Here is a 23,944-nt window from a genome sequence, read left to right on the forward strand (position 1 = left end):
TTCTACAACTCAATGAAGTCGTCTTCAAGGCCGAGATTGATAGATTCTTGTTGTCTAGAGGAATTAAGGGCTACGGGGAGAACGCTGGTAAGTGGAGCTGAAATGCGCATCAGCCATGATTGAATGGCGGAGTGGACTCGATGGGCCGAATGGCCTTACTTCCACTCCTATGTCTTATGGTCTTATGGTCCTTAAATTTTAGAATAGTACACACTGGACATTATAGAAAATGGGACACATGTCTGACTGCACAGGATAAATTTACAATAACAAATTCATATGTGACCAAGAACACTGAAGGAATGGTGATATACTTCCAAGTCAGGATGGGAGTGTTTTGGTGGGAAACTTGCAGGATGGTCATATTTCCATGCACCTGCTGCTCTTGTTCTTCAAAACGGAAAGGGTTGTGCTTTGGTGAGGAATGTTTTAATAACCATCAATCCAATCTTTCCTACATTAACCATAGGGTACAAGCAGAATAGAGTTTTAGACCCCACTTTCTAAACCAATGTATAATTTTATTTCATTACAGTTAAATCTACCAACTGGAAATCTCAGCAGCATTAAATTCTGTGTTTTCTCAGGTTGTGCATGGACATTATGAAAATTCCAACGACAAAGTTTGAGAGTGATGTTGACAGAAAAGTTTGTGAAAGAAGAAGCAAAACATGTTCCAGGAATTGATAAATATAACAGAAGGTCATGTTTTGTATTCTTTCATTGCAATTTATATCACATGTAAGTGAGTTAAAACTGCTTCTTTCCTTCTTCTGAACACAAGGATCTGCACAAAAGTTTCTACCCCTCCACAGCTTGTCGTGTTTTTATTTTAGATGGAAAATATCCAAACTTTACAGTCCAAATTAAACAGATATATCTGAAGAATCTTTGTAATTGAAATGTAAGTTCATTTTGACTAAAAACCCATGACCGTTTTAAAACAACATATTCCTATTTTGAGCTTTCTTCATATTAGTCATAACACAGTTGTCATTTTCAAACAATTGGCAATTTTACTTCTTTCAAGGATCACTATACAGCAAATTTGATTACCCAAATTAAGTGCGTACGCAGATTTATACAGACGATGTACACACACTGTGCATTCTTGTTAATGCAATATGTTTAACTTTATAATTAAGTTGCTTTATTTTGTCTTGAATAAAGACAATAGTAAGACTAAAGAAAGTTTAACTATTCCCATTAGATCATGTATCACCCTTTGTTTGCTCAGTAAAGTGACATGTCATTATTCCAAAACACCTGTAAAAAGGAGATTAGTTATCATATTCAGCAGGTTCCCACGTGCTACTGTTAGAATGGGAAAGGCAATCTGAGCAGGCTTTAATTTTTGGTTACTCAAAATAAACCAAAAATTAAAACTGTTGCAAATCTGCTGCTAATAGCATACAAAAGAAAAGTGGTAAACACAGCATTAGCACAAAGCACTCAAAGGAGGCAGCTCCTAAGGGAGAAGTGCTTCTAGTCACAAGGTTCACATATGTGGGGAACAACACAATTTATCACATCCAACATATGAAAAACATTACTTTAATTAACACAAATCACTTATTCCTGATTAAACTCTTGAATATAAATGAGCTTTGTTGCTATTAGAAGTGGAATCGAAGACTCCTGAAGCTTGTTTTGTTTAGTACCTTTTCATAAACCAATAGTAATGTGGATAAATTACCTTCTGGACCATCTCTTTGGTGTGCATGAGAATCTGAAAGACAAGAACAACATTGCATGTGAACAACTTCCAAGCACTGGAATGAAGTACATGTCCACTCTATTAACACAAACAGTAACATATTGCTGACAGCACCAGGATGTAATTTATCCTTTCAGCTCAAGTGGGAAGCAACAAGTTCACATCCGAGCGAACTTGAATTTATAGAAGTAAGCTAATTTGTTCCTAACTTTTGAATCAAAAAATAAACTGGACGACTCAAAGCAACATTTTTAAAAGTGAAGCCCATTGAAATTAAAATGAACTTGCGCAAATGTAGGTCCATAGCCATAATATTATAATGTCATCTCCTGCAATGAAATGAGCTGTTATATTTGCTAAATCATTAGCATTAATGAGCACAGTGACAGTGTAACACAATCGTCTGGACAATGCAATACAGCAAAAGCTAATATCCATGCTGTAGCTCTCAAACTCCTATTCTCGCTTCAACGATATTCTCCATTACAAGCTTATTAAATACAGGGATGCATGATCACTGGTTTACTCATTAATTGACTTGAAACTGAGTAATGCAGAATAAATTTAAATTTGTAGTCTGGACTGGGCTAATTGATATTGGACCACATAGCAATGACACGTTGAAGACATAAATAGACTGAGTTGGCACACATGCAAGAAATGGGAAGAAAAGCCACAGTTCCCAAGCAGCATTGTATAATACACATTTAATAAACACAAAGAAATGAAAAATAAAACTGTTTGTAATTGCCTGATCATGGGTTCCAGAGTTACCTGATCTTTTCTCCTGAACGTAAGATGGTGATGGCATCAAAATTATCTGGTAGTTCATTTTAAGGAAAGCCTATGAAGACTGTCAATGCACGTGGCCATGATGAGTATTGGTATTAGAACGAGAGCTGAATATAGCTGTCCCACCTTGTTTACAACATCACATTAGATAACCTGGATAAGGGTGGCTTCAATAGTTTTTCTATTGGGGGCAGCAAGAGTTGCACAAGTAAATAGGGAAAAGTAACAGACTGCACAAGCTGTCGCAAAGGAGTTATTCATAAAGTGAATGTGTAAAAGTCAGAGATTTTGAACTATGATGCTAAGTATTTGCACATTTATCGACACACATTAGTTATATATTTTGTTTTGTTTCAAGTTATAATGCTGCATTATTAATGAAAATTGCTTTTGTCTCCAAAAAATACTTCTCACGTAATAGGCAAAATACAGTTCTAATTTAATTCTCATTAATTGTAGAGCCCACAGTGCGCACAGATTAAACAGCAACACCTGCATGTCTTTGCCACTTATTAAGTCTTTATGATATTTTAACGTTGTTATTTCACAACTCTATTCAGGCTGATAAACCCAACAAATTCTGTTCAAAGAATGAAAACTGGTCCTGTATCTGTAAAGAGCCAGTGTATTTGAAAGAATATTCCCTTTTAATGTTAAACACATCAGGGAAGAGTTTAATAGGCAAATCTATGCAGTAATTCAACACTTATTACAAAATGCCAAAGTCATTTCCCTTCAGACTAATTGGCTGAGATGTAAGCATTATTGGACTGTAACTGCTTAAAAGCAATAATGAACTCCTCAATCCAAGTGTTGTCTGATTAGGAAAACCATAAATTAAGAGTCTTTTCTAAATAGATAATGTGGTTCGAGTGGAACTTGGGGGATTCCTAGCAATATATCTTTCAATTTCAACTTTAAAACCAGTGCTTTATTTAATGATATTTAGTTTGTTAGCTAAGCTGTTCTTATTTTATTCTGAACTCTGGAGAAACCTTCCATGCGTATTGGGAATAATTTAGCCTCTCTGGCTCCAATTACAACATTTAAACTGATAATGTGGATAAAAGCCCAAAACCAGTAAAGCAAAACATTCTGTCTTGCTTCCTTTCCCAAACCATCTGTTTCTTTACATAATACATTGAACATATTCTACTGTGCAATTTGGTGGTTGAACTACAATGTTGTGTTCATTCAATGAGAAGGCCACATCATCTATCACAGCATGTAGGTGTGATAGATGAATAAGAGAATATGCAGTTTTCATTCAATACCAATCGACATTTTAGAGAGATACACCTTTTCAGTCAGTGCAGAGCATCATCAAGAATATAGAAATGAAATGGTTTCTGTACAGTGCAGTAATACTGCATTAACAGGCCACAGATATGATCTCCAAACCTATAGGAAATTGATAAAATACTAAACTTGATTAGTAAAAGAAAAACATTATATTGGAGCTATTATCTTAAGCCACAAACAAAAACAGAAACATGTTGAAACTTCATAGAATCCCTACAGTTTGAAACAGGTCCTTCGGTCCAACAAGTCCACACAGACCCTCCAAAGAGTAAACCACCCCCTACCCCATTTCCCATATTTACCCCTGCCTGATGCACCTAACTGACATATCCATGAAGACTATGGGTAATTTAGCATGGCCAATTCATCTAACTTGCACATCATTGGATTGTGGTAGGAAACCCACGCAGCCACGGGGAGAATGTGCAAACTCCATACAGTCACCCGAGGCTGAAATTGAACCGGGTACCTGGTGCTGTGAAGCAGCAGTGCTAACCATTGAGCCACCGTGCCACCCCTTCAAACACCAAAGCAATCATATTTGCACAGACTGTTACAGGATTGGTAGAAACTGGTTGTAATTAAAAACCTTTCCAAGGCCACCCTACATTTGAATTCAACTTTCCTTCCTCCAGAGTACACATTGCAAAGTTGTTCTGTCCTGAATTAAATACCACAAATAGCTCAAATATACTGCATTTAGCATATAAACTCGGATACAATAGGCTTGCAAGGTAAATTAGTGGGTGGCACAGTGGTTAACACTGCTGCCTCACAGCGCCGGGTTTAATTCTCACCTCAGGCAACTGTCTGTGTGGCGTTTACACATTCTCCCCGTGTCTGCGTGGGTTTTCTCCGGGTGCTCCGGTTTCCTCCCACAGTCCAAAAATGTGCAGGATAGGTAAACTGGCCATGCTAAATTGCCCGTAGTGTTAGGTGCAGGGGTAAATGTAGGGGTATGGGTCTGGTTGGGTGCGCTTCGGCGGGTCGGTGTGGACTTGTTGGGCCAAAGGGCCTATTTCCACACTGTAAGTAATCTAATCTAATCTAAATGCCTCCACTTCAATATTATCAAACCTCATAGTTGCAGGCTTAATTTGGGTTGCATCATGAATAATGGCAATTCTTTAAATGGCAAATTACTTGCAACCTGATTTAATCAGAAATCTTCTGTCAGATTAAAAACAAAGACATCAATCTGAGTTAACTACTGAGATAAAAAAAAAGGGAGCTTATTGTTGCATTTATTATCCTTTGCCAGGCTACATTAAAAGACATTTTTCTTCCTCTACATCAAATATTCCCTCTTTTGTTCTGGTCCCGTCTCCCTGTGACATTTTGCACAGGAAGTTCTGGACCAAGTACATTAAGAAAGTTTAAAGCTTTAGGCAAGGAACAGCAGGTTTGGAAAAGAAAGGTTCAGCTGTGAAGAGAGAGGATCTTGGGTCATTGCCTTTAGAGCAGAGAAGGCTGAAGGGGGATCTGATTGAGATGTACAAGGTTATGAGGGGCATGGATAGGGTGGACTGGAAGAGGTTGCTCTCCTCTGTTGAAGGGTTGGTAACAAGGGAGCATCATTTTAAGGGGATGTGCACGATGCTTGGAGGGGATTTGAGGAATGTTATTTTCACCCAGTGAGTGGTAGGAATGTGGAATACACTTCATAGGAGGAATAGAAGCAGGAAGCCTCAATCTTTACAAATGCTCATCAATGTACTTTTTTAATGTCATAACATTCAAGGCTATGGGCTAAGTGCTAGAAAGTGGGAATAGTGTAGATAAGCCAGTGCAGACTCGATGGGCCGAAGGGCTTCTTTTGTGTTCACAGACTCTGTCTTTTCTTGAGTTCAAGAACAGGAGTACGCAGGATTGCAAGTAGAATCAGAAGATCACTAGGCTCCAAACCTCTGTTAAAGACCACAAGTTTGTGATTTATGTTTCATTTTGGTTTAGTGTTTTCCCCCTCTTTTTCTTAAAAAAAAGCTTGTTAGATTTTACATTGATACTATTGGGGGAAAACGAAAGAAAAATGCAATGAAGTGTTCATATTGGAGATTCTTCAAGTGTGAAAAACAGGATACCAGAGTAATATAATTAATAACTGGGGAAAATATGATAGCGATGGAACATCAGCCAACATGTCGTGGCTGCAATGTGAAAAATGGACACCAAGCTAATCCACAATGAACACATCTGTCATGAGAATTCACATCTTGACTAACTTCAGATCAGACTCAAGGAATCCAAGCTTTCAGACACTGAGCCAAATCAAGGAGGTGAAAATTCTCTAGATTCTTTTCCCCAGGAGGCAGTCACATCCTTAAGGTTAGGTAAATCAAACTGGTCAGTGATCAAGAATTGGAGGGTATGACTGCATTGAGGAGCTTGGCTCTGCAATTGATCAGGAGTTACATGGTGGATGCAGGGTGGATAAATGAACTGATCATGACAGATCCTAATGCTGTGCAGCTCTTACCGCATGGAAGCACTACCTGTTTCAGCAACTGAGAAGTGGAGAGTGATACTGACATCATACAAACAGAAAACTTCCCACTTCTGACCATAAGATGGAAGAAAGGTCAAATAAAAGAAAAATACTACAGTTCTAGAAATCCGAAACAAAGACATTATGTGCTGGAGAAATCTAACACGTCTAGCAGCATCTGTGGAGACAGAAATGGAATTAACATTTCAAGTCCAGTATTGCACTCCTTCACAATGGAAAGGAGTTGGAAAATTAAGGACTCAAAATGTTAACTCCATTCCTCTTGGCACAGGTGCGTTTCTCCAGCATTTTGTTTTTTTGTTATGAAAGAAGAAAGATAATTGATTAAGTAGAAAAGTTGGTTGGGCACTAGTTACTACCTTGAGGAACTACTGTAGTACAATTCTAGGGCTGAGATGATTTATTACTCAGCAACTACAACTACCTCGCCTTTGCACTAACTATGGCTCCAGAGGCCAGCAGGAGGTCATTGTCCACATTGGAACCAACGACATTGGAAGGGAAAAGGTTGAGACTCTGAAGGGAGATTAGAGAGAGTTAGGCAGAAATTTAAAAAGGAGGTCGTCAAGGGTAGTAATATCTGGATTACTCCCAGTGCTACGAGCTAGTGAGGGCAGGAATAGGAGGATAGAGCAGATGAATGCATGGCTGAGGAGCTGGTGAATGGCAGAAGGATCCACATTTTTGGATAATTGGAATCTCTTTTGGGGTAGAAGTGACCTGTACAAGAAGGACGGGTTGCACCTAAATTGGAAGGGGACTAATATACTGGCAGGGAAATTTGCTGGAACTGCTTGGGAGGATTTAAACGAGTAAGGTGGGGTGGGGGAGGGGGGAGACCCAGGGAGATAGTGAAGAAAGAGATCGGTCTGACACGGGCACAGCTGAGAACAGAAGTGAGTCAAACAGTCAGGGCAGGCAGGGACAAGGTAGGACTAATAAATTAAACTGAATTTATTTCAATGCAAGGGGCCTAACAGGGAAGGCAGATGAACTCAGGGCATGGTTAGGAATATGAGACTGGGATATCACAGCAATTACGGAAACATGGATCAAGGGATGGGCAGAACTGGCAGCTTAATGTTCCAGGATACAAATGCTACAGGAAAGATAGAAAGGGAGGCAAGAGAGGAGGGGGAGTGGCCCAAGACCTGATCAGGTGTACCTGAGAACTCTGTGGGAAGCTAGAGAACTGATTGCTGGGCCTCTTGCTGAGATATTTGTATCATTGATAGTCACAGGTGAGGTGCCGGAAGACTGGAGGTTGGCAAATGTGGTGCCAATGTTTAAGACGGGCAGTAAAGACAAGCCAGGGAACTATAGACCGGTGAGCCTGACCTCGGTGGTGGGCAAGTTGTTGGAGGGAATCCTGAGGGACAGGACGTACATGTATTTGGAAAGGCAAGGACTAATTCGGGATAGTCAACATGGCTTTGTGCGTGGGAAATCATGTCTCACAAACTTGATTGAATTTTTTGAAGAAGCAAAAAGAGGAGTGATGAGGGCAGATGTGATCTATATGGACTTCAGTAAGGCGTTCAACAAGGTTCCCCATGAGAGACTGATTAGCAAGGTTAGATCTCATGGAATACAGGGAGAACTAGCCATTTGGATACAGAACTGGCTCAAAGGTAGAAGACAGAGGGTGATGGTGGAAGGCTGTTTTTCAGATATCTGGTCGGCATGGACAGGTTGGACCAAAGGGTCTGTTTCCATGCTGTACATCGCTATGACTCTAAGTTGCTGGATGTTTTCTCCCCGATTCCCATCAATTTGGATTCTTCATGGGCACCTTGACAAATTTTGTCTTGATGTCAAGGTTGTCGCTCTGACTTCAACACTGGAACTGATCATCTTTTGTTTTGGTGCAGATCAATGCTGCAGTGAGGTCTGGAGCCAAGTGCTCTGGGCAGAATTTAAACTGAACATCAATGAACAGGCTAATGGTAAGAGCCAGATAGTGTTATCAATTGCACTCTCCATCACTTTGCTGGGAAGTGAGAGTGGACCAACGGGTTGGCAATTAGCCAAGGCGGATTTGCCATTTCTAGTGGGTCACACATGCCTGGGTAATTTTTCACTGCATCAGGTAGAGGTCAGTGTTATAGCTGGACTGGGACAGCTTGAAGAAAGGCTGGACTGATTCTCGAGCACAAGTTTTCACTACTTCAATTTGGATGTTGCTCTAATCTATGACATCTGCTCAAGTCTGTGCATTATGCCATTTCTTAATATGAGTGAACAAGATTGATGGAGTACCAACTTTTCCAATGGTAAAGAATTGTGAAGGAGGCTCTTCAATACGACTGGCTGAAAGTTACTGGCTTTGACTTTTGAATCTAGGTCCTGGGTGTTGTCCTTGATAAAAATGGGAGTGTTCACAGAAAAGCCATGTCATAATTAATTGTCTTCTGCCATACATCATTGGACATGGCAGGACTGCAGAGATTTGATCTGATCATTGTGGGACCATGCTGTTTCTACTGTTTAACACCAGAGTTAAGTTGCATTCACAATTCTTCAGACACTGAAGCACTATCAAGTAACTCACCTCCTGACTCCCCAAGCCTGTCTACCATCAACAAAGAACAAGTCAGGAATGTGGTGCAATATGCTTCATTTGCCTGCATGAGTGCAGCTTCAACAATAGTCAAGAGTTTGACATCATCCAGGAGAAACCAGACTGACTGAATGGCACCACAAATATTCACAACTCTGACCACCAAGACTCGGCAGCAGTAGCTTACACCTTCTCGAAGATGCACTACAAATGTTCCCTAAGATCCTTTAGGCAGCACCTTCCAAAGGGTGAACCACTTCCATCTAGAAAGACAAGGCAGCAGATACATTGAAGCACTAACACCTTATCTTTCGAGTTATTCCCCATCCTGACTTAGAAATATTATCGCCGCATCTTCATTGTCATTGGGTCAAAATCCTGGAACACCCTCCTGAATGACATTGTTGGTGCACCTACACCAAATGGTCTTGCAGCGATTCAAGGCGGCAGCTTACTACCAACTACCTGCTCGAAGGCAGTACCCACATGCAGCTGTACCCCGACAATATTTAGATTTGGGTTTGGGATGTTAGGTGACAGTTGACAGTCTCGTTACAAAAGTGTTGGGCAATAATCATCTTCAGCAAGAACGTATCTAGCCTAAACTGCAGGTAGCAATCTGAGCAAAATCGAGAAATAGAACTTGGGAATGGTGATTGGTGAAGAGGATCTGAAAAAAGTGATCAGAATAAATAAGCCAGCGTCATCAATCTCAATTGTGCAGGTAACTGAAAATTATCTTTTGGGGAAGTTTAAAGGCAGACCAGCTATTCATCACACGTTTTCTTTAATTGACTACAGGTCGTTCTGTTTCGTTAATGTGAATTCGCTATGAACTGGGGACACAGTTTCTAAGGTGCAAACTTTTAAAGCGTGTATTGGTCATAACGCGATTCTGGTCCCACTAGTTTAAATGGTGCTGCTATTATGCAATTTTCTTATAACATGGGATTGCATGAGAACTGAACTACCACCTTATAGCAGAACCGACTGTATTCTACATGACTAAGACACTACTCAATACCGAGAAATCTTGAAATTTCCTCTCTTTCTTTCTTCCCTCAATGCGAACTGCATTCTTTATGAGATATACAGATTTGTATTGAGGCAGTGTTTTCTCATAGCAGTTGTTACTTTCATGTGGCACCAACAGGCAATGTTTCAGCTGAGACTGTTGCCAGACCACTGAGCTATCATAGATCATCAGCCTCGTCTTGCTGCTTCTCCTTCCTTATCTCAAGCATTAAACAAGCTTTGCTAATTACAAGGAGCAGTGTTCAAATGTTGATAATTGTTGACCTCTGTAGTTGAAATCTAGCCTGGGCAGACTGAGTGTGTTGGTAGGTAACTCATCAGTTCTCTACCTGAAAAGGTTTGGCCTGCTGTCAGACAGACAGGAAAATCTCAGTCCTGATCGAGTGAAGAAATATAATTGCTTTCTATGACATTCAACCTTAATTAAAACATATCTTTATTTACCGTGCTTAAGTTATGTTGTCAGACTGGTCTTAAGTGGACAGTTTCCATATGGCTTGAAATAGCAGTCAAAATTAAGCTTTGGCTTCTCTACTCCATTCTCAGTTCTTATTTCAGTCCCTTGAGTTGACTTTCTCAATGGAACTGTTAAATGGCAAAAGGATAAGCATTTTTACATCCCCATTGTCTTCTTATTTCATTGAAGTGCAGAGGCAATTCACTACAATGACATCAACATGCTTCTGTCTTTGAATTTTTTTTTAAAGGAGACCTCCCAAAACAAGAACAAATGTCAGCATCAAACATAACCCAACTGTTACAGGCAGCTGTGTCTAAGACAGTGGAAGCTGACATGGGGATAATTACTGGCCAATTTCAATTAAAAAGAACATTTACTTTCAGAACTTCACATTCAAAATTACAATGTATTTATTTCTCACATAAAATTTAAATCTATGCTATGTTTAAACTTTGAAAATGCCCCAAGGCCTATCGCACAGGAGAGGAACAAGAATAAAAAAGAATAAATCGAAAGATTTGGCAACAGTGGACAATGGACCCAAGTGCCAAGATACAACTTGGCGATAGGGTTGCTCTTTTATTTCTGCCTGTAGAATCCAAAGAGTAGCTATATCCAGTGAATAAGAGTGCAGGGAGAATGGATATATTAATTCAAGGTCATCTTGTCCACAGCAAGAGAAATGATTAAATTGTGTGTATTGTTTTCCTCAAACTGGGTAGACATTTTCAGGTATTAAAAAACAACAGTACCAGACTTTCAGTGTCTGACAAGATAGTTCACTGTAGCTTAAATCTTTACTGGGAGCCATTCAGTGCATTGAAACCACAAGAAATATTTGATTTATATAGGATTAGATGATGTGTGTAGTTCTAATCAAAGTGCTTGAAGTACAAACACTTCTTTGACATTTTTTATATCCTCTTTGCCATTATTTTGTAGTTTGAAACAGTAATTTTGTAATTCTTTTTAAAATATACCCAGAGACAATAAATCGCAAGCAGTCTACAAAAGGCAAAATAATATAAATATTTTAACATGTCATTTCTCTAGACATTTGCAGTTCATACAAACAGCAGGCAACAAACTCAATATGAAGTAGTTTGAAGTCAGACGACATGGCACCAAGGAATGACCTTTAACAAGAAAGATTCTAACAGGTGGTTGGACTCTAACATAAATAATTGCATTAACCTCTCCTAGTAAAACCCAAAGCAATGAATGCACTGTTTTTTCATCAGCAACTGCCTAGCTTTGTCTGACTGTCCACCACCTCCTGTGAGGGGCTGAAATTCTAGCCAGCTTCACATCAGAAATGACAAGGTACTAATAGTCTAAAGCCACACGCCTGCTATTTTAAGACTTCTACCAATCCTTTACTGGGTACACAATTTCAAATGACCTCAGGCTACAAACATTTTCTTTAGACCACATTGTGAGGCTGCAAACATTTTTGACTAATTCGGGTGCAAATTATTATTTCCCATGGCCTTGCATTCCAAGTTTCTGTGGCAAATATTTACTTTTTTTCAAATTATCACCTTCAGGTGGTCCTGCCTTCATCAAGCTCTCTGCAATTCTGGAAGAAGACATGATTACTCTTAATGACTAATTAGATTTCCCAGTAACACCCTGTCATCTGGCTCTTGGTCACAGTTTTTGTTAACCTTTAACCCAAAACGAAACCAATGTTTTGACAAAACAGACAGCTGTTCCCAAGGTTGCAACCCTCTCTTGAAAGACAATCACTTCGACCATGGCCAAAAATGCGTCGAGGTGGTACAGGGTGACAGAGAAGACGGCATACCAAGCAATGTTACTAATATTTGCAAGGGACTGCCACAGCTCAAGTGTAACGTAAAGCAATCACCTGCACCCCTCTCAACCTGCACATGAATGGACTACTGCAAATGGCATTGCCACCCGCAAAGCTTGCTGCTGACACCCCACAAGGCAGACAAATCACAGATCAGCCTCCTGCCAACTGTAAGCGGCTGACATTTGAACAAGGATCTCATTCTTCCCTCAGAATCCAGCAGGCACGGCTCAAGGACATGGAATGGAAAGTGGATGAATGCACACCTAACACAAGTTATAGGATTCCAAGAGGCTAGTTCGATTTGCCCATACTGCACTGAACTATCAAGTGAATGATTTATCATCAGCTATGTGGATCTCTGTGAAACAAACCAGGAGACCTCTTACATCAACATCAAAAGTCATGCTCCCCTACAACATTTTGCAGAAAACATCAAAAATGGAGTTAAAACCTTTCTTGAATTTTCAAGGCCTGTAAAATATATTTGTGGAGAAACATTTCTCCACAGCTTATATAAAACAGAGTTGTGCACGCGAGTGTTCATTCATCATTGGTAATGTTGATAAATTGCTAAACACTTCGTCCTTGTAAAAGATGTAATACAATCTTTAAACAAATGCAAAACGAAAAGGAATTTTCTATCCATACAGCACAGTATTGAAAGTTTCAGACATGCCACCATACTGTCTCCAAACAACAGATTCACCTGCAGGAGGGTGAGTTTTGAACAACAAATATGCAGAGAACTGGGACTTCTTCACATTTAATTGGCCACTGTTTTCCTCATCTGGAATACTGGTTTCAATTTAAACTGCACAACATTTTTCTTACAATGGTTTCTTTACTCATGATTGGACACTTACAACCTTTAAAGGCCTGAAAAGGCTCTGCAGGATGAATGATTTTGTATATAACAAGAAAATTTCCTGATTCAGTAGATAGGTGCACCTACGAGAGAAGGTGCAAAGCTTGACCTACTCTTGGGAAATAAGGCAGGGCAGGTGACCGAGATGTCAGTGGGAGAGAACTTTGGGGCCAGCGACCAACACTGAATGGCCTGCACAGAATGGATGTTGGGAAGATGTCTCCATTGCTCGGGGAGATTAAGACCCAAGAACACAGCCTGAGAGTAAGGGGAAGATCTTGATAAAGGAGAAACTTCTTCAGCCAGGGAATAGCGAATCTATGGAATTCAATGACACAGAAAGCTGTGAGGCCAGGTCATTGAGCACATTTAAGACAGAAGTAAATAGGTTCTTGATTGTAAAAGGGATTAAAGGTTATGGGGAGAAAGCGGGAGAATGAGGGGGTGGTGGGGGAAATGAGGTTGAGAAACTTATTAGCCATGATTGAATGGTGGAGCAGACTTGGGCTGAATGGCCTAATTTCTGCTGCTATGTCTTATGGTCTTATCATTCTATTAGTTTTAAAACAGTGATAGAAAGGGATAGACCAAATCTAAAACTTAAAGTTATAAATTGAAGGAAGGCAAATTTTGATAGTATTAGGCAAAAACTTTCCAAAGTTAATTGGGGGCAGATGTTTTCAGATAAAGGGACGGCTGGAAAATGGGAAGCCTTCAAAAATAAGATTATGAGTGTCCAGAGTAAGTATGCTCCTGTTCGAGTGAAGGTCAAGGTTGGTGTGTGTAAGGAATGCTGGGGGACTAGAGAAATTAAGGTTTTGGTCAAGAAAAAGGAGCATATGTCAGGTATACATTAAGGACAAAGGGTAACTAAGGAGAGAACAGAGTGCCTTAAAGATCACCAAGGCTGGCTTTGTGTGGAACTGCAGCAGTTGAGGGAGATATTAAACAAGTATGTTTCATCAGTGTTCATTGTGAAGGAGGATATGGAAGATAGAGAACATGGAGAAATAGATAGCAATATCTTGAAAAATGTCCATATTATAGAGGACAAGGTGCTGGACGGCTTAAAATGAGTAAAGGTAGATAAATTCCTGGGACCTGATCAGATGTACCCAGAATTCTGTAGGAAGCTAGGGAAGTTATTGCTGGGCCCCTTGCTAAAATATTTGTATTATCAATAGTCACAGGCGAGGTGCTGGAAGACTGGAGGTTGGCTAATGTGGTGCCACTACTTAAGAAAGGTAGTAAGGAAAAGCCAGGGAATTACAGACCAGTGAGTCTGAAATCAGTGGTGGGCAAGTTGTTGGAGGGAATCCCGAGGGACAGGTTTACATACACTTGGAAAGGCAAACACTGATGAAGGAAAGTCAACATGGCTTTGTGTGTGGACAATCATGTCTCACTAACTTGATTGAGGTTTTTGAGCAAGTAACAGAGGATTAATGAGGGTAGAGCAGTGGATGGGGCCCTATATGGACTTCAGTAAGGAGTTCAACAAGGTTCCCCATGGGAGACTGGTTAGCAAGGTTACATCACGTGGAATACAGAGAGAACTAGCCATTTGGATACAAAACTGGCTCGAAGGTTGAACACAGACAGTGGTGGTGGAGGGCTGTTTTTCAAACAGGAGGCCTGTGACCAGCAGTGTGGCACAAGGATCGGTGCTGGGTCCACTGCGTTTTGTCATTTATATAAATGATTTATATGTGAACGTAGGAGGTACAGTTAGTAAGTTTGCAGATGACACCAAAATTGGAGGTGTAGTGGATAGCGAAGAAGGTTACCTCAGAGTACAATGGGATCTTGATCAGATGGGCCAATGGGCCGAGGAGTGGCAGATAGAGTCTAATTTAGATAAATGTGAAGTGCTGCATTTTGGAAAGGCTAATCAGGGCAGGACTGAAACACTTAATGGTAAGGTCCCTGGGGAGTGTTACTGACAAACAGACCTTGGAGTGCAGGTTCATAGTTCCTTGGAAGTGGAATCACAGGTAGATAAAACAATGAAGTAGTCATTTGGTATGCTTGCCTTTATTGAAGTGTGTATTGAGTACAGGAATTTGGAGGTCATGTTATGGCTGTACAGGAAATTGGTTAGGCCAGTTTTGGAATACTCTGTGCAATTCTGGTATCCTTGCCATTGGAAGAATATTGTGAAACTTAAAAGGCTTCAGAAAAGATTTACAAGGATGTTACCAGGGTTGGAAAGTTTAAGCTATAAGGAAAGACTGAAACTATTTTCCCTGGAGCTTGGAGGCTGAGGGATGATCTTATAGAGATTTATAAAATTATGAAGTGCACGAATATGATAAATAGCTACGGTGTCTTCCCCAGGATGGGGGAGTCCAAATCTAGAGGGCATAGGTTTAAGATGAGAGGGGAAAGATTTAAAAGGGTCCTAGGGTGTAACCTTTTCACGCAAAGAATGGTGCGTATATGGAATGAGCTGCCAGAGGAAGTGGTGGAGACTGGTACAATTATAGCATTTAAAAGGTATCTGATGGGTATATGAATAGGAAGGGTTTGGAGGGACATGGGTCACGTGCTGGCAAAGGGGACTAGATTTATTTAGGGTATCCGGTTGGCATGGAGTGGTTGGATCGAAGGGTCTAGTTCCGCGCTGTACATCTCTTGTGACTCTACGTCAAAGGCATGCACAACAGAACACAAGAGAATCATTAGCTCGAACACAGAAAAAAAAACTTCTTCTGGTGCACAAAGAAAACAAAATCTCAAACACAGTAAAAGATGGAGAAGGAATTGTGCCTATTGTATTGCTAACATTGAAAAGAACAGAACCACACTGAATTCCTGCACTAAAGCCGTCTATTTTTGATAAAGAACATCAAAACAACCTTAAGTACTTGGAAGAGGAGAAACCATGTTGAGCCTGCCCTGCTATTCCAGGTGATCATGGCTGATCCTGGACTTAAACTTCAGTTTCATGCCCTCGATTCTCTGAGACACCAAAAAAAAAATCTGTCTGGCTCAGCCTTAAACATGTTTGAAGATGGAGCACCCACAATCCTCTGGAGAACAGAATTCCAAAGATTCACAGCTCTACGATCAGTCCCTTCTCTTGAAATTGTCTGTCCTTCAAGGTTCCATAGTCAGGTGAAACAGCAGCTCAGGGTCGACTCTGTCAACCCCTTTCATAATCTTGAATATTTCAGTGAAATCACTGCATATTCTGAACATGCAATGAACATTATTGCACCTTCAAATTACAATGGGAGAGGAGATAGAACTTTCTCCAGTCGCTGCTTGCCAAAGTTATCTGTGAATACATAATAATTCCAAATCACAAATTTAGCTGTTTCTGCAATTAGGATTAATGCTCAAACCATCCCAAGGAATTTGGGACTGATTTTCCGATTACGCTTCAAAAATTGATAAAAATGGCACTCTCAACAGTCATGTATGCATTTACACATCACTTTTATGGACAATTACAGGCAGAATCCGCAGCAAATATATGGAATGTGTGCACTGCATGCTTAAGTGTGCAATACACTACAGCACTTACAAAATAATACATCCGCAGAGGGTTCTGACCAGCGAGCAATCCTCTGGAGGCTAGAAACACTTTGCTGGTTCTAGTTCAAGTTATTATGAAGCATTTAGAATAACACAGCCAAAGAGGATTAGTCTTGTTACAGAAACTTTGGTACCTTCCCCTCCTCCCGCACCCACCACTGTCACCACCACACCCCACCCCCATCAAGTCCATACCACTTTTAAATGTCACAATGTGCAAGATTATAAATGCAATTTAAATGTGGCAAGACGCATATTTAACACAACAACAGCAGGTGCCTATTTCCACACAATGTTCTGATGCTGACAGATGCAAGACTAAAATTAAAAAAGGCATCCAGTTAAAACATTTAATATTCAAAATAATCTACTCAGATTTCACCACTGAAAGATCTTCAGTCTTGCATGGTATTTAACTGTTCTCCATGGACTAATTTAGCAATTAGCCTAATGCACAGTCAACGTGGAGAAATGAACTCAACACCAGCGCTCGGGGACTCGCTGGTAATGGCTTAGTGCTCTGTCCATTGAAACTGCTAGGAAACTCTTTTAAAAATAATACATCGATAACCCAGCCAGTGTGCAGTATCAATTTGGGACTTAATCTGAGCCACTGGAATTGCAACCAATAAATAGATCAAAGTGGAGCTCAGGAGTGACAGGCATTAAGCACAATGGCTAAATTGGTCCAAGACCTGGGCTGAGCTGCACATTAAGGGCCTGGGGCAGAATCACTCGGGACCTGGAGACAGGGACGCTGGATAAAGTAGTCTGTTGGGAAGCAGCGATCATTAAATGCTGGATCAAGCATAGCAACTGCACATTAGAAATGATATTAGCACTGGCCAATGCAATGATATTACTGTCCAACATAAATGAATGAAAACAACTTGGCATCAGGACTAATGGTAAGAGAGGGGTTTATCAGCCCTTCATTTCACAAAGACCAAGCCGGTCATAAAAAAATCGAGCAAAGTTACAAATCAGACCAATGTAGGCAATAACAATTTGGGCTCTGTTCAATTCACAACTCAATACAATCATTTAATCCTTTGCTCATTTATTACTGCATTTTGGAAATGTTTGATTTCAAATCAGACTGTGGAGGAATTCAGAGAGGGGGCTAGAGAGGTTTGGTGTGTTTTGTTAGCTTATGCATTTTGGATGATTTTGCTGAGTGACAGCACACAGCTAAAGGAATAGGATGAGGTCAAGGATTCAGGAGGCAACAGGAAAAGAAATTACAAATCCCACTGCAATATCTGGCCACAACTGGGTTGGTAGGCAAGGTACCATCCTGCTGTACAACAGAGGACAGACTTGGGAGGCACTGGGGTGATCCATCTGGCAACAATGACAGACAGGCAAAGGAGGATGAAACAAGGGAGTTGACCATGTTTACAGTCACTGTAGGGACTTCGTTAAGGCCCATTTCAGTCCTGTGGCAGGGGTGGCAACCTGATTAGGGAAATTTGCAGTTATAGAGACATAAACTTGGTGCAGGAAATTGTGCACAGAACTTGAAGATAACAATGGGATCAGGACTTCAGAGTCAAAAGGGAAATTGCAAATGTGATTGCAATTGCAGTGCACAGTCGGGCAGAAGGAGTTAGAACAGAATATGCAATGACAATAGATTTTAAGGAAAAGGAGATGGTACTCAAAAAGAAGAACAGACAATATCTGCCAGCATTGGATTCAGAAGGAAAAGTTGAGTGGCCCATTTGTTAGGCATACACTCGAGGGTGTAGATGTGCCTCAAATTGACTGACAATACTCAAATCACATATCTGATTCACAGAATAAAGGGCCAGAGATGCTCATCAATAATGAAACTATACCAGCTGTAAGAGCAGTTTCCTTAACATGGAAAGAACAGCCAGCAAATGCCATGTAAAATATGGTGCTGGTTTTTCTTCTGCTGCTTTGTAACCTAAGTCACCAAATGGAGACAGGTTGGACAGCATGTGGTTTTAAATGAGTAAATCTGAAAATATTACAAGAATCATGGTTACATCAGGTTTGTAAAACCAGGGTGCCATTAAAGTAGCAGTCTAATATTACACTGTGCATTGGATGCACAGTTGTCGAAATACACGAACAGCTTCCAAAACTTACTTTCATTAAGTGTATGATATGTGACTAAAATGAAATCTTGAGTCAACTTCTAAACAATGCATTAAAGTGGCACCAGTTTTAGACACACGGGATTTAAAGTTTCAGCTATAAACGGATTCTTCCAAAAACACTAGATAAGATTAATGCAAACACAAAGAAAGATTCACATAAGTATTCCCAGAATAGCAACTGTAAATATATTGTCAACCCCTGTACGTAGGGCATCGTGCACATGTCTTTGCACCTGACTAGAAACAGGTCCAATTACACAATCAATCTCTTTTATCACAGGTTGGAGAAACCGTGAACTCCAGAACCAGCTACACTGCAAATAAAAAGGGTTCTCTAATTTCATCTTGCTTTCACAGTTTAAGAATTAAAATCAAGATTGCAACATAAGGTTTATTTACCATATTTTCAAAGTATCCCCCCTTTCTCGTGAAGTTTCTGCATTCTGTGTTCTGAAATAGCTTTGGAATTTATTTGACCATTCCATCAAGCAGTCTTTATGATGAACGTAAAGCATTTCAGCCAAAGATTATACTATCTACATTAAAAGTATTGCAAACTTCAGTAAGAACGCACTTTACACATTTGTGTAAAAGCATTATGACATGACAGTACTATTAATTACCTTTAATGCAAATTTGTTTAAGATTAAATTTATCGAGAAGGTTAAGATTTTTGGCTTGGTTCTTTCCTAGTTTACCAAATTTAATTGTAATAATAATGCTGAAAGTTTTTTAAAGTCACATTTTCAAATCATGAATTTTATCCAGGATCTCCTTCCAACATTCAATGGCAAATATTTCCATAGCTTGTTATCTGTTTACATATGAGATTCCTTTTCAATACAAAACATAAAAGAAATGGTATAAATTAGCAAACATGTTGAAATGTAGCCTTGATTTAAGATTTGTTTGTCAGAAACATCATAACATGCATAGCCCATTGAAAGCACAATCCTTGGAAAAACAAACTTCCTTGATCAAAACTTTTTGGAGAGTTTACATTTTACCATTTTAATGTCTTACACAAAAAAAACTAAACAAATTTGTCTTTCTTTTCCTTTAATTGAGATTTTAATTTACTGAATTATCCTACTTGATACACTTAACACTAAGGAGGCAAAGTTCATGAATAGCAAGCTTGTCTAGCAATTCATGAAAACATTTTTAGGTTTCCACACAGGTCTGTGTGTGCAAGAAGCTATGGAATTTGGTAATTTACCTCCTTTCAGTCACCAGTGCACTTCAAACAAGAACAGAGCACTGGACTAAAGAAAATGGTAAAAGTATGAACTAAAAAGTCAAAAATGTTAGACACAGCAGATCAGATCGCATTTGTAAAGAGTTTTGGAAAAAAGTATGTTTCTCTAATAGTATTGTGCAGGCGAGTTTAATAATTTACTTGAAAAATGTTATGGTTTCTTTCATTTCTATTATGTTACAAATGTTATTCACAAGATGTTACAGCTAACTTGGAGAAGAACTCAAGCTGGTGAACAAAAATAACTTTCTAAATATAATATTTGGCTTTGTTAACTTCTCAATATTGATTCATAAATTTAACTCAATTGCCTTTTTATTCATGTTGCTGATTGGTAATGATCTTTGCTAGTTCACTTGTGATTTGCTGCTGTCTTATAAGGTTTGAAGACAATGTTGCCAATATCAATCAGTTATCACAAAAAATACAGAAAACTAATGTCCTGCAAAATTACTTTGAATTACATCTCTTGACTTTGTGAAAAAGCCACTCCTCAAACATTGCCATATAATTAGTCAACAATTCAGAAAAAATGGCTATAATCCCAGCATATTGCCTGTCAAGTGTGAAACAGAGTAACTGTGTGGTTCATGTTGTAGTTCGTTAAGAATTTATGAATTAGGAACAGGAATTGGTCACTTGGCCCCATTAGCCTGATCCACCAAGCAGTAAGATCTCATTGTAAACTCCTGTCTACCTTGGTAAGCTTTCACCCCTCACTTAACAAAAATCCATCTATGCTTGCATTGAAAATATTCAAAGATGCTACTTCTTCCATATTTTCAGGGAGAGTTCCAAAGACTAATTTCACCTAAATTCTGCTTTAAATGAATTGATTTTAAAAAAAGTCACCTCTAGTTCTAGCCTTGGATAAACTCACACATGGGGGACTGACAAACAAGATACAAGAACAAGGGATCCAGAGTGACCTGGCAAGTTGAATCCAAAATTGGCATAATAGTAGGAGACAGAGGATAGTGGTAGTGTTTGTGTGACTGAACGCTGATGTTCACCAGCATACCATTGGGATCAGTGTTGGGCACCTTATTGTTCATGATATATACAAATGGTACAGAAGAAAATGTGGTTGAGCAGGATGGTACATCTGTGGAAACACAATGATTGACTGGATGGTTCACAGTGAGAGAGATGGTCTTCGGTTACAGGAGGAGATAGACTGATTGCTCAGATGCGCAAATCAATGGCAGATGGAATTGTGATATGTGAGAAGAGACGCACTTTGAAAGAAGTAATAAGACAAAGGAGTTCTCAATGAATGACAGGACAATAAAAAGCTCAGAGGAAGAGGAATCTTGGGGTTCTTGTCCTCAAATTCCTCATAGCAGCAGGACAGCTTATAAGGTAGTTAAGAAGGCAGATGGGCTGCTTGTCTACCAGTTATGGCATCGATTACAAGAGAAGAGAGGTCATATTGGAACAGTGTAGAACTTTGGTTAGGCCACAGCTGGAGTATGCTGTGTGCAGTTCTGGTCACCACAAAGTAGGAAGGACATGATTGCACTGGAGGGGGTACAGAGGAGATTCATCAGGATGTTGCCTGGGATGGTCCAATTCAACAATGGAGAGAGGCTGGATAAGTTCGGACTGTCTTCTTTGGAGCAGAGGAGGCTGTGAGGTGACCTGATAGAGACGTGTAAGATTATGAGGTAAGTGGACATAATGGATTGAAAGCCGACATTCCGCCTAGTTAATTGATCTATTACAAGTGGGCTGCATTTTAAAGTTGAAAGGCAGGATGAGTACATTTGTGGATTTGAGTAAAATACTTACATCTAGATGGTGGTGGGAATCTGGAGCACACTGTCTGGAAGGGTAGCTGAGGAAGGGAACCTCACAGCCTTTAAAAAGTACTTGGATGAGTCTCACAACATTCAAGACCGTAGGCCAAGTGCTGGAAAGTGGGACGAGCATAGCTGTAGAGTAGTTTTAATCAGTGCTTTATGATTCTATTATTACAGATTCTCCCTCAGATAAAACATACTTTAAAACCTACTGAATCCTTACAGAATTGTGAATTTTTAAAGATTGTTTTCTGCATTTGGACATTACTAAAAACAACAGCATTTATTGCTCAGTTCCAATTCTTCTGAGAATATACAGTTTGCTGACCTCTGAAAATTAGCAGTAACTTGTCAGGCTATACCAAGGTAGTTCAGAGTTACATACAATGTTTGCTGTAATTTTGTTTGCTGCCGCACATACCTCCAAAGTCCATGTGTAACACTGGCTGCTTCCCCATTCATTGGTTTACAAATTTACATGCACTTTGCAGCTATGCATTGCTCTCACGTAGGCCAGGTTGGATATGAGCAGCGGCTAGGAAAACCTCTAAAATGGACTTTTACAACAATTCAACATCTTCACCAATAATTGGCTGACTGGTTGGAAACAATTGATTGCGACTGTTAGCTGCAGAAAAATATCAATGGAATGGAGAGACAAGTGCCAAATGAGTTTCAACCTGAAAAACAAATTACAAGGTGATGCATTTGGGAGGGCCCCACAAGGTAAAGGAGTACACAATACCTGGGAGAATAGAGAGAGTGCAGAGTGCAGAGGAACTAAACTGCACTTTCCAAAACCGTGGCCTCTATTACCTAGAAGCGCAGCAGATGAATGGGAAAAATCACCACCTGAAAATTCCCTTCAAGCCACACACCTTCCTGACATGGAACTATATCACTGTTCCGTCATAGTTCCATGACCAAAATCCTGGAATTCCCATCCTTACAGCACTGGGGTCCACTTGCTACAGAATGGATGCAATCACACCAGAGAAGGCAACAGGAAAGGAAATCACCAGGACTACAAAATTGCCGCAATGCAAAAAAATAAACCTGCTTTCGTACAGAGGCTGAAAGGAGATTTGAATGAGGAGTGGAAAGGAATTTCCATTTGCAGATAAGTCAGTAACAAACACCACGGACTTAAAGTGATTGATAGAAAGATGAGAAGTGAGATGAGAATAATATTTTCACCACAGAGTACATGGGATCTGGAATTCATTGTCTGGAAGGACAGTAGTGGCAAAAACCTTCTAACCTTTTAAAAAGGTGTCTGGATATGTATGAAGTGTCGTTTAACAAACACTAGAAAGGTGGATGAGGCTGGGTGATTTTTTTTTTCAGCTGACAGTGACACGGGCAGCACAGTGGTTAGCATTGCTGCCCACAGCGCCAGAGACCCAGGTTCAATTCCTGTCTCAGGCAACTGTCTGTGTGGAGTCTGCACATTCTCACCATGTCTGCGTGGGTTTCCTCAGAGTGCTCCGGTTTCCTCCCACAGTCCAAAAATGTGCAGGTCAGGTGAAATGGCCATGCTAAATTGTCCATAGTGTTAGGTGAAGGGGTAAATGTAGAGGAATGGTCTGGGTGAGTTGCTCTTCGGAGGGTCGGTGTGGACTTGTTGGGCCGAACGGCCTGTTTCCATACTGCAAGTATTCTAATCTAAATGCCCTCATTCTGTGAGGTCAACTTTGTGTTAGCTGTTACTTTTACTAGCTTTTTAATTCTACATTTCTTAATGAGAGCTGAATTCAAATTCTGAAATGGCCATGGTGGGATCTGAACTCCCCTGCAATATTAGCCTGTGCCTCTGTATTACTACAGTACAGCCACTATGCTACAGGTTGATTTTCTCAGATGGAGTAGCTAATTGCAAGCTGTGCTATGGCAATCAGCCATACTCACCAGATTTGTACTGAACTATCCAGCATCAGCAAAGCAACAGTGAAGCGTAAGACAGCAGTCACTTCTGCTCCAAAATGCCATCTGGCGAACTCTTACGAGAAGTCCCTATGTGAAAGCTGGTTAGAGAAAGGGTCGGGATCATCTGTGATAGTTTCCTACAAGTATCATTCTGAAAGTTACTGTCATTGATTCACACATGCATAATAGTCACCTGGGCAAGCTAGTGGGGTCAGATGATTGTTTGGGGGTCA

General features: G+C 40.0%; 1 protein-coding gene across 1 annotated transcript in view; it reads right to left on the bottom strand.

The window, feature by feature from the left end:
• pola1 (polymerase (DNA directed), alpha 1) overlaps positions 1–23,944 on the bottom strand; it is a 281,247-nt gene that overhangs the window by 153,371 nt on the left and 103,932 nt on the right. Inside the window, exon 27 of the mRNA XM_043700756.1 lies at positions 1,697–1,729. Within this exon, the coding sequence (XP_043556691.1) occupies positions 1,697–1,729 (33 nt within the window). The remainder of the gene's footprint in view (positions 1–1,696; positions 1,730–23,944) is intronic.

The sequence above is a fragment of the Chiloscyllium plagiosum genome, chromosome 12, assembly GCF_004010195.1.
Source record: "Chiloscyllium plagiosum isolate BGI_BamShark_2017 chromosome 12, ASM401019v2, whole genome shotgun sequence".
NCBI lineage: Eukaryota > Metazoa > Chordata > Chondrichthyes > Orectolobiformes > Hemiscylliidae > Chiloscyllium > Chiloscyllium plagiosum.